The sequence below is a fragment of the Triturus cristatus genome, chromosome 1_2 (assembly GCF_964204655.1).
Source record: "Triturus cristatus chromosome 1_2, aTriCri1.1, whole genome shotgun sequence".
Lineage (NCBI taxonomy): Eukaryota > Metazoa > Chordata > Amphibia > Caudata > Salamandridae > Triturus > Triturus cristatus.
In genome coordinates this window covers 1,106,308,527-1,106,321,097 of record NC_140580.1, presented here as the reverse complement: position 1 = coordinate 1,106,321,097, position 12,571 = coordinate 1,106,308,527, and the positions used below count along the sequence as shown (strand labels likewise).

Below are 12,571 nucleotides of genomic sequence, written 5' to 3'. Positions count from 1 at the left end.
GACCCTAAGCATAATGCTCAGCACCTTCTTTGGTTTTTGGTTTGACTCTATTTTTAGAAACCCACATTTTCATTCTTTTTCAATGGGAGTAGCAGTAGAGTAGAGTTATGGGTGTATTTTATTTTAGTGATTAGAGAAAAAAAGCAGGCAGAACCTACCGCAGTGTCAGAGTATGGTTCCCAACTTCCATAGTAATACCAGCTAACATGAAAGCTAGGATGTGGGACACAAACCAGGTGAAAGACGGCTATATTGTCTGCCAACAGTACAACATTGCAATATTAGAAAGCAACTCGTGTTGGTATCTCTCACCTGGGCGCATTCTGTCTTGAGTTATTCCTCAAATCAATGTTATCTGCATTAATATTAAACGGTGGTCACTCTAATGGAATGAACAAGAACTCTGCGAAAACAAGGTGTTAAGCAGTTTTTTGGGCTTTTGCTTCATTGATTTTTCTCACTTTGAATAGTAATTTGGACTAATACTAATGCTTTACGTTATAAGGTGATGTGCAGTGTGTTTGGCAAACTGAGGGTATTTCTAGAACCAAGTCTGGTTGAATAATCAATTCTTACAATGTACACGCGCAGCAGGTTTGCAGCTAATGATATCTTATGCGCTCTTTTAATAGATTTTTTTCCTAATAGATTCTCTTCAAAATTATCTTACAGGAGGAGCCAATCACATTTTGCGAAGAAACCTTTGTGTCTCATCGATCCAGCGGCATGAGACAGTTTCTCCAGAATGCCACACAGCTTCAACTTTTTAAACAGGTATTTCAGTGACATTTTAAAAAGGTTAATTTTTTAAAATTAATATACTGTATTTTACAACTAAAGCAACAACAAAAGAAAATCACAACATAGAGGTCAGGATTCCCTCCATGTACCTTTTTTAGTGGTTTATAAGAGGTTTGCTTTGTGAGTAAGGAACAGCACAATTGTTTAATTTAAATTGATTGATGGATACATTAGTAAGGGCCTGAAAGGTCAGGGTTCCTGAACTATTAGCCTGTTTTCCCCAAGAGTCCAAAGCCCGATGAAGGAAGGGGTTGTCTATTAAAAGACCGAGATCAATGTTTTAATTGTGCCACAGTCTGTAGCCCACGCGCAGGACTGTTAACCAATCAATTTGATCTTTCAAGTAGATAAACAATGTTTGCAATTGCACAATCATTTTTAAAAAAGCAGGATTTTAAAATGTTGGGTAATGTTTGGTGATGGATTGCTGTTCGCCATTTTTCATAGCAAATGCTTAGAAGGGATGCACAATAACTATAGATGTGTGACATTTTTTTTAGTTTCTGCATCTGATTCATATTGCAATATCACAAGCTGTGCTAGGAAATGTTTCGTGGACAGCACTATTGACTCTCCTATCCAGTGAATATCTTTACTGTCCAGAGTAGGGTTTGGCTTTGTCTGATTATCTGACAGGTACTGTAGATAGTGATCGAGTGGGAGTAACTAGGGGAGAGGAGTTGGCCTAACGGCTAGGGCGGCCGACCTCGAACCCGGGGAACTGGGTTCGAGTCCCGGCAAGAACACTGAACATCCTGTGATTCTGGGCAAATCGCTTAATCTCCCTGTGCCTACCAAAAAAAAAAAAAATGAATGTGTCCTCATGTAATGCAACTGGTGCTATGTAAAGCGCTCTGAGACCCGATTCGGGTCAAGTTTGCGCTATATAAAACTCTGTAAAATAAAAAAAATTAAAAACTACTTTGGGCTTCATTGATACTGGCCCGCTAATGTCTGATTTGTGCGATAACTCCTTGTATCGCACATATTGAAATTATTCGTTTTGTGTTTTCATCCCACCCAGGATATACTGGGTGTGATTAAAAACGCATCCCCTTTCCGGATTTAAAGGCAAGAAAAGGCCTGGAAAACCACAGGACATGGGGGATTTGGCTCAGCAGCCACCAAAATCTGCATGTTATGTCCCATTTCATTGGCAAAATCTGTAATAGGTACTATTTACTGCACTTTATAAATTCCGAACACCTCAGTGTCGATCAGTAATTATCCCCTTTTAAACCAGGCCACTCTCAATGGGCATCTTTGAGTCCAAGATACCACCGTGCGACCAGTGTCTTCAAGTTGGGTACATTGCTATGGATATAGTGTCACTGGAGTGAGCCCTAATCACTTGTGGTAAGCTGTTCTGGAGTTGGAAACGTGGTTTCCTATGAATTCCTTGAAATACACAATATCCTGCTTGTCACTGCTTCAACGTGACCATTAGGATCACAAGATGGACCTCCCCCCTTGTTTTATGTAAAAGACTGGCTTTCGGCTGTGAAAATCCTATAACTAGGGTTCTATCATGATATACTGTTTTGCTAAAGTTCCGTTCTCATTACTAATGATAGCCGTGCACCTCTTGCCTGTCTGAGTATCGCTGAGGTAGGGTGACCAGGTTTTGAGAAGCAAAAACCATGACTGGCCTGACATAAAAGTAGGACTATAGCCTTTAGTCTTACTTCTATATCTGACCTGTCCTGTATTTTGTGTGTGTGTGTGTGTGTGTGTGTGTGTGTGTGTATATTTTTTTTTAAACTTTTGTTGCTGCAACTTCTTCTTCAGGGTCTACATTCCGGTGCGCTCTGCTGGTACACGCACCACCTCTCTCTGGTCCATGGTCCCAGAAGGAGCTTTTTCTGTGTGTGGGGGAGATTATATATAATGCATTTATATATAATGCAGCAACACCTCCCCCCAGAACAAGGGGGGCCGCAACGGGCCCCCAAACCCCATCCCCGCCAGCCTTTCCATGGCGGCATCACCGCCATGGAAAGGCCTTTTCTTCACAACATCCTAATTTGGTGGACGGTGCCCATTTTAGGCACCCTGCACCGTCCGCCAGGCAATCGGTACGATTGCCTTTGGCGGTGTAGTGGCGGACGGACTTTGCGTCTGCCGCTGTACCCTCTGCCATCCTAATTGGGCAGTGGGTAAATTGCTTAGTGATGGCGGAAGGACCGCCCCTAAGTTATGCGGTGAATTCATGAATACTATGAGGGGGGATTTTATTTTTTTCATCTTTTTCTGATAAGCGGGTTCTTTCATGTGTTCAGGGCACATGCAAACTGACCACTTGCTCCACTTTCTACCATATGTTTCGCAACCCTGGACCTCTTCAATGACATAAAATGATGGCCACAACTCTGCTCAAGTTGCTGCCAGCCCATCACGGCATTCCTATTGGCATCTGCATTCGCGATTAATCGCTAAATCGTTGCAAATTAACTGCAATTGCAAATATACAAATTTGGATTTCCTTAAATTTCTCTCCAACTGCTAAACGGATTTACACCAAATAATAAAAAGCATAGTCTGTGGACCAAAGTCGACCTTTTTGCCAAATTTGGTGTATTTCTGTCCAGCAGTTCGGGCTGCAGTTGTGTCTAAAGCTCCTATGGGAATTAACATGGGAAACACACTTTGTTTGAACCCCCCCAACCCCCTTTTTCTTGGGTCTTCTTTACGGATCATCCCAAATCTTTCCGTGTGCAACAAGAATTGCCAGCACACTTTTTTTGGGACACTTTGTGAAGATTCATCAAACGGTGCCAAAGATATTGGTAAGTCAAAAAACGCTTTTCCTATGGAAGCATGTTCCTAACTATACCTCCCTACTGGTGACTGCCAGTAGGATATGGATATATATATTACCTACTGGCGGTCGCCAGTAGGTAGTTATAGTTAGGACCACGTTTCCATAGGAAAACCTCAACATTCTATTTTGAATAACTTTGGCGCCGGTCGACGAATCCTCGCGAATTTCTCAAAATAGGTGGGGCGCTACGCTCCGCTCCTACCCTGAAAGTCTCGGGGGGATTCGTCAAGCGGGGGCTGAGATAAAAGGGGGGTCCCAAAACGCGTTTTTCCCATGCATTTTTCCATAGGACCTTTAGAACGAGCTACAGCCCGAACGGCTGAACAGAATTACTAGAAATTTGGCAGAGAGGTAGTCCCTAGGTCAAGGAAGTGCCTTTTGTAGGTTTGGTGTAAATCTGTTCAGTAGATTCTGAGAAAATAGCCTTTAAATCAATATATATATCTGAGCCCGCTTACGGTACGCTTACCGTACGCTTACCGTACGCTTACCGTAAGCTTACGGTGGCGTGCGCGAGCGCGATTCTGATTGGCTCTTAGATCTTAGTAAACATTCGAATCGGCCGAAACCAGGAAGCGGCGTCCGCCATTTTGTCTCTCGCACTGAGTGTTGTTTATCAAACATGATGGCCAAAAACATGTTACGGGGCTGTTTTGACAACTCCCTCCCACATAGTCATGTTGAGGGAGTCCCCAAACATCCCCCAAGAGCAAAAACGGTTTTATTTTTTTTTCGGCAATTTCGCGGGGTACGCTTACCGTACGCTTACCGTAAGCTTACCGTACGCTTACGGTAAAAAAATAAAAATAAAAAAAACACTATCCACACTTACCCCACCCCCTGTGCTTTTGGTGGCCGCAGGCCACCAAATGTGCAGGGCTTATTAATAGAGAAAAAAAACGTAATTTTGGCAACATGAAATTATAAAATCGAAATAAAAAAAACACTATCCACATTGACCTCACCCCCTGTGCTTTTGGTGGCCGAAGGCCACCAAATGTACAGGGCTTATTAAAGTTGATAAAAACCGTGCACGGAACGAACTGCGTTAAGTGGGCGCGCACGCCACAAATGGCGTAAAGTAACTTAGCATTTAAAAAACCGTACAAATTCACTGAAAAAACCATAGGTTTCACACACGTTATAGTTAGGAAATAGCATTTAAAAAACCTTGCTAATTCACTGAAAAAACCATAGGTTTCACACATGTTATTGTTAGCTGGACATTTTACTGATAAAAAACCAATGAAATTCCCCCGTTATAGTTACTGTAGGCAACTATAACTCACGCGACCGTAATCCTCTGCTGATGACATATGTGTCTTTATGAAAAAAAAATATTTGTAATATATGTATAGCTAAAATTTAATGGAAGAAGATATGGGCAAATAAGTGTCTAAATACAGTATTAGCATCAGCAGAGGATTGCGGTCGCGTGAGTTATAGTTGCCTACAGTAACTATAACGGGGGAATTTCATTGGTTTTTTATCAGTAAAATGTCCAGCTAACTATAACATGTGTGAAACCTATGGTTTTTTCAGTGAATTAGCAAGGTTTTTTAAATGCTATTTCCTAACTATAACGTGTGTGAAACCTATGGTTTTTTCAGTGAATATATATATATATATCCATATCCTAAACACAGTATTCCACCAGTGGCCAGCCAAACTCGCAGCGGGTGCAGCCAGGAAGCGGTGGTGGAAACCGCTTATAAAACAGCAAAAACAAGGAGTTCATGGTACTCCCAAGGTCCGGTGCACTCACGGGGTATGTGTCGGCTATAAAACATCCGCAGACGCGTTTCTGGCTCTTGCCGTCATCAGTGCGGAAAAGCCGTCAATAAAACGACACAGTCCTTTTAAACGGTTCTGCCATATGTTTGGTGGATCGTTGGCCAATGAAGGGCCGGTAATGGGGCATCACCGTTTTCATTATTTATTACCTAATGCAATGTCTATGGCGCTCCCATCGCTAAAAAAGTTAATTGGCAGCCGTAATACCTGTGCCTGTACATCCCCCGCCTGCCGCTGGATTAAAATCGAAAACACTGTGAGTGTCCCACATATGGTGAAGCACTCTAGCTTTGTATAAGCCACAACCTGAATAGGTGATCAAGACCGTGATGGTTGAAACCCGTAGGAGTAGGAGAGAGATGGATTGAAACAAATAAACGCATGAAATCCCAATGAGAGTGCTGCGAACTTTTTAATTGTTGATTAATGGTTTAGCAAGGTCGGCCCTACCTTGCCGCAATCGCCAACTTTTTAGCGCGCCCCCCGCAGAAGGACCGTGATGGTGAATGTAGGTACACACACACAATAGGCTTCTAAATGCATGTGTGTTTTTGAATATATACATATACATATATATATATACACACACACACACGGCTTGTAACTGTGTGTGTTACACACATTAGGTTTGTGTGTGTGTGTGTATATATATATATATATAGTGTGTGTGGTTTTGGTACACACACAATAGGCTTGTAAATGTTTGTGTGTGTGTGTGTGTGTATATATATATATATATATATATATATATATATATATATATATATATATATATATATATATAGGCTAATAAATCAATTTGTATGCACTGAATTGCGGTCCGTGCTCCTTTCTTTTCGGACACAACGAAACGCTCACAAAAGCGGAGGAGTGCTTCTGATATATATATATATATATATATATATATATATATATATATATATATATATATATATATATACACACACACACACACACACACACAGGGACCAGTCTGGGCAGAAGATTACAGGTATTCAGGGGTGGTGAGAAGTGCACATGGGGGAAAGTGGTTTCAAACTGTTCTTACAACTGCTAAGCCCGTTCACAGCAACCAAACCTCCTTAATATGTCGGCCGACATTGTACGAGATAGGGAGGCAGCAGCCATGACCATGTTTTCTGACAGCCCCCCGATACCATCAAATATTCGAGACAAAAGCAATATAGAAAGTAATAAGCAAGACAGTTCCTTGAAAGAAAAATATAAAATTTTAGAAAAAAAGTTACGCAGTGAATAGAGCAAGTGGTGGGAGTCGAGATCCCTCCAAAGGTATATTGATGTAAACCGGATCCCAAGGGGACTGAGGATTTTGACGGCCCTAACCCCGACCTCATGAAAGAGTGGGCCGAGAGTAATCTTGAGTCTTCGCGGGAACTGGTACTAATTCTCATTAAGTACGCAGACATCGACCGGGCACTATTGCTTAAAGAGATTGCAGAATTAAATGAGGAATTAGGCAAATTTGAGGCAATGGAGGAAAAAAACAAACTGATTAATGATATGACGCTAAGACTCGAGAAAGAGGAGGCAAAAATCATGGAAAGGAAGACATTCAAATTCCAAAGGTATCGCAATGATTACAAGCTGGGTCAAATTTTTACATTTGCCAAGAAATATGATGCCTTACGAGTTTCCAAATTTAGAGCCACGGAAAATCCTAAAGTCCACATCAGAGACAGGAGCACTGCTGAAACATCTCAGTCTGACATGAGTTCAATGGGCGACAGCGACTCGGATTCTGAGTTGCTTAGCATGGGGGAAAATGTCCAAATACCGAAACCATCACCAGGGGAGAGATCCATGTTTTATGCCACGAAAGAAGGCAAACTCTCTGCCCAAGACCTCAAAGAAACAACAGCGAAAGTTTGCCAACTGCAAGCGGAGGCAGAGGAGTAAAGCCAGCAGGAGGCACTCAAAATGGCACTCAAAATTACAACAAGAAGAGGGGAAGGGGACAGTGGACAAAGAAATAAGGACTGAATTTGATACAAACAGAACTGTTGTAAACCTAACGCAAGTGAAATTAACAAATGATGAAGAAAACATCTTGAAGTTAGGTCTTTCGTTTGCCCCAGAAAGTGACTTTGATTACGCTTCCACTAGACTGGAAATTTACAAAGCTGTTAGAAAATGTAAATAGATGAAATTCCACGCATTAAATAAAAATCATACTGAGGTGAGAGACAGGGGAGAAGCCAGTATCATGACGCAATCATATGCCCCCATTCTCGTAGAGATGCAGGAACTATTGGAGAGGGAAGGTGCAGGTTATGATGAATCTTTTCAGCAATACAATATACCTACAGGTGATATCATATGCCCACGACAAACCACACAGTTGACACCGTACAAACCTGTATCTACATTTAAGCTTATAACACCCTGGGATTCATCGGATGTCTTCCATGAAAATGTCATAGCTCAAGTAAAAAAAACTGCATAAGGAAACTCAAATTAAGCGGCGTAAGTACAGCAAAGAGAATCAACAATATGAGGCCCTTATCCAGAAATTGAAATCGGACAAGAACTTGATCATAAGGATCAATGACAAAGGAGGAAACATCGTACTCCTGACACGTGAGGAATACGACAGGGAGGCATACTCTCAACTTAATGATAGAGAATGTTACTTACGGACCACACCTATGGCTAGGAAGGAAGCTCATAAAGATTGCTACAAAAAACTGATAACATGGAAAAATAAATTATTGATTTCTGAGGATGAGTACAAATATCTAAAAAAGGACAATCCGGTAACCCCTTCCATATACTTTATCCCCAAAATCCATAAGGATATGAACAAACCACCTGGCAGACCCATCATATCTGCCAGGGATGAGATCCTGGAGAAGGGATCAGTTTACATAGATTATTTATTGCAGGACTATGTAAAATCTCTGCAGTCCTATGTACAGGACACAGGGGACTTTTTACGTAAAATCAGTCAAGTGGTCTGGAGGGAGGGTTCCTGGATGTTAGCATTAGATGTCACATCCCTATATACCAGTATTAGACACAGTGACGCTATACGAGCAGTACAGTACAGTACTATCTATCTCAAAGGCACAAACAATACAAGGAGCATAATGACATGTTACTCGAGATATTAGAAGATTGCCTCAAGAATAACAATTTTATGTTTAATAATCTCATTTATCAACAGATCAGGGGCGTAGCCATGGGGGCCAGTTTCTCTCCCCAGCTATGCCTGTCTCTATACGGGCAGCTGGGAGGAACTGGTCCTCGGGCGACAATTTGGAAAAATATTTGATGACAATGTTATTGTTTGGCTGCGATACATTGACGATGTATTTGTATTATGGGATGGCACTAAACAACAGGCAGAGGAATTTGTAGCAGGAATTAACGCAAATGATCTGAACCTTCATTTTACTGTCACTTTGAGCCAAACATCCATCATGTTTCTAGATACTGAGGTATATGTACATAACAATCAAATTGAGACAAGGCTTTATAGAAAGGAAACCTCTGGAAATTCTACTCTACATGCTAGCAGTGCACATCCTGCACACCTCATTAGCAGCATCCCGTATGGGGAGATGCTACGCCTCAGACGGATTTGTAGCAACGAATCAGATCTGAGGGAGGCACAGAAGCATAGCAAGCAAAGATTTCGAGAGAGGGGATACTCGGATCAAGTTATCAACAGCGCCGTCATGAAATCCATGAGACACAGTAGAGATGAGCGTTTAACCGACAAAAAGGAGGTGGTCCACAAAGTACCTCAAGATGAAACTATTGACAAAGTATGTGTGGGAAGTGAGATTAACCCATTTAGAATTATTATGGGGTACAGCAGACAACACACTAGCCTCCACAGAATAATCAATAAGAACTGGCCTACAATACTGAGTGACCCAGTGATTGGACCCACATTAGCATCCAGGGTGTCCATCACACATAGCAGGGCTCTCTCTATGAGAGACATGTTAGTCAATACCAGTCCCGAAACAATTGAGAAAACTACTTGGTTGCAGACAAACAGTGTTTTTTTTTTAAAGTGTAAAACCTGCAAGGCATGCCTCCATGGAGTTAACACCAAAACTTACAGAAACCCCTTCAGTGATAGGGAACACAAGATCCATAAGCTCCTCACGTGCAAAACAGAATTTGCCATGTGTGCTTCAGTACATCGGAAGCACGAAATTACCGGTATACAAGCGTATTTTACAACATCTTCATGCTATTTCCAACCAAGACAATACATATCCCGTGGCACGACATTTCAGGGAGTGGGACAACAGTAATAATGAGGGGCTTAAGTACTACGTGGTGGACGTAATTTCACCCAGCAGAAGGGGTGGTGTCAGGGAATCCAAACTGCACGGATTAGAGACAAGATATATTCTCCAGTTTGATTCCAAAACCCCGGGGGTGTTAAATGCCACGGAGGACTTGCACACCTTTTCTGGAATAAAAGATAATATAAGCGAGCTCTATCTGTTTGTTTTAGATATATACACAATATATGAATATGCAATCTGAACCCCTCTTTACCTGCCATCTTAACATGGATGGGTTATTATAAATTTGCCTTACAGGCAATTTTTATATTCATATTTATATATATATTTATATTTTATATCTATTCATATTTATAATGTTTCTTATATATAAATTAGTGTGGATAATTACTTATAACTGAGAACAACATTATATAGTTGCGACAGTCACCCACACTCTCCAGAGGTCCTTCTGGAGTAATATGACGGGGGATGTTCAGATACAAGGCATGTCATTTACATATCAGCGTTATATACCGAATATACAGTTTTAGAGCCTAACATGGAACAGTTTAGAACCCAGGGTGTAGTATAGCAACGTGGCCACTTACCTAACATTAACATTGGGTAGCTCTGACACTGCAACGTATTGTAAGTTTTGTAGTAACTGTCGAAGAGGATTTATTCAAGTTTTTTTAACAGTCACTCCAAACAGTTTTTATTCATCACAAGGAAAAGGTTCTTACACACACAGGCAACTGCTACATAGAAATTAATTAAACATTACCAATGCAGGGGACACTGAATAACGGGGATTTAACCCGAAACACAACAAATCCATTGTTTTAGTCAGTGTTGCACTATTTATGTATATAATCCATGGTGGGCAATTATCACAATTGCCTAAAAAAAGAGGGTTGTTAATCCAGTATTCAGCATTTATGCAGATATTGATGCAATTAAAGTCCAACCGTAAGTGTACATTGGTCATGCACACACAGAGGCAGTTGCATGAACAAACTGTTTTAAATTATTGGTTTTAACCTCTTTAATTTTTAAACATGGAATTTCAAAATGGATTCTACTGCTTAACTATATGCATTTGGTTTTATAATTCTTTAATCAAAAGGGTATGGATTATTATTAACCCTTTTATGTCTATGGGCGCTCCGCTCACGTGATTGTTGGTCATTTGCACTGGTCACTTTAAAAATGAAAGCTCAACATGAGTACAATGTCATGTGAACAAGGCTCGGAGGAGTCGAAACGTTATGGCGATATCAGAGGAATAAAGATTTAATTGCACTACCTTCTGGTCTGCGTCAGTGGTTGAAGGAGGAATCTGTGAGTTTGACACAGAAAAAAGTGATATATATATTTATTCACTGAAAAAACCATAGGTTTCAGGGGTGTTATAGTTAGCTGCACATTTCCCTCGTACAAAACCCTAGAAATTCCCCTGTTATAGTTAGTTCAGCTAACTATAACTCGTGCCCCCGCAATGCACTGCTGATGACGTCACATATTACATCACTCATGACATGGTCAGTGACATCACTGATGACATCACTGATGACATCTCAAATGACATCACTGATGACATCACTGATGACTTCATGCAGTGAGTATGTGTTTCTGTAAAGTTTCAATATGTTTACTATATATAGGGAAAAGCCTGTTGAAGAATGAGTGGTTGTACAAGTGTGTGAATGAATGATTTTGTATGTGTGTAACTAACTCTATAACTGACTCTATAAGTGACTAAAATGTGTGAATGTCTGTATGTGTCTGTGTGTTGGTGTATAAGTGGCTGCATGGTTTTGTGAATAGCTATATGAGTGTCTATATGGGTTATTGATTGGTTGTCTGAGTATCTGTATGGGTGCCTGAGTGTTTGTGTGCGTAGGCTGTGTGTGACTCTGTGCATAGATGTGTGAGTGGGTGATTCTATGGGTGCATGGTTTTAAGAGTGCATCTGTGATGAACTGTATGGTTGAGTGAGTGTATGTATGGGTGTGTTAGGGATTGAATGTACATCTCAGTGGTACATTTGTGACTAACTACATATGTGAAAGGCAGTATATATGTGTGTAAGAGTATATAAGTGGGTATATGTGAGAGTGTGTGATTGTGAGAGTGGCTGTATGGATGAGTGTGTGCTTGTATCAATGATTGTATAAGAGCGTAAGTATGTGGTACTATTTTTATGAGTAAGTGAACTTGAGTGTGTATAACTGCATAGGTGAGTAAATGGGAGTGTAATTATTTGCATGACTGACTAGGTGTGAGAGTACCTCTATGGATGATTGGTGGTGTGTGAGTGTCAATGTAGGTGTATAAATGCATATGATAGTCTTGTACGGAGTGACTGTAAGTATGAGTGACTGTACAGGTGAATGAGTGGGGGTGTATGTAGACCTAAGAGTTAATAAGTGGGTATGTAGTTATTGGTATTGGAGTATCTATGGTTTTGAGAATGGACGTCTGAAATTTTGAGTTGGTGTATCAACGGTTAAATTAGGGTGTCAGAAGATGCAGTAATTTATCACATGGATGACGTCATCAGTGATGTCATTTGAGATGTCATCAGTGATGTCATCAGTGATGTCACTGACCATGTCATGAGTGATGTAATATGTGACGTTATCAGCAGTGCATTGTGGGGGCGCGAGTTATAGTTAGCTGAACTAACTATAACAGGGGAATTTCAAGGGTTTTGTACGAGGGAAATGTCCAGCTAACTATAACACCCCTGAAACCTATGGTTTTTTCAGTGAATTTCTAAGGTTTTTTAAATGCCAATTCCTAACTATAACGCCCCTGAAACCTTTGGTTTTTTCAGTGAATTTCAAAGGTTTTTTAAATGCCAATTCCTAACTATAACGTGCGT

The 12,571-nt window shown here is 40.7% G+C and overlaps 1 protein-coding gene across 4 annotated transcripts in view; it reads left to right on the top strand.

The window, feature by feature from the left end:
* DENND1A (DENN domain containing 1A) overlaps window positions 1-12,571 on the top strand; it is a 1,317,400-nt gene that overhangs the window by 1,014,118 nt on the left and 290,711 nt on the right. For all 4 annotated transcript variants that reach the window (XM_085613741.1, XM_085613740.1, XM_085613739.1 and 1 more), the window contains exon 14: window positions 673-774. In XM_085613741.1, the coding sequence (XP_085469867.1) occupies window positions 673-774 (102 nt within the window). The remainder of the gene's footprint in view (window positions 1-672; window positions 775-12,571) is intronic.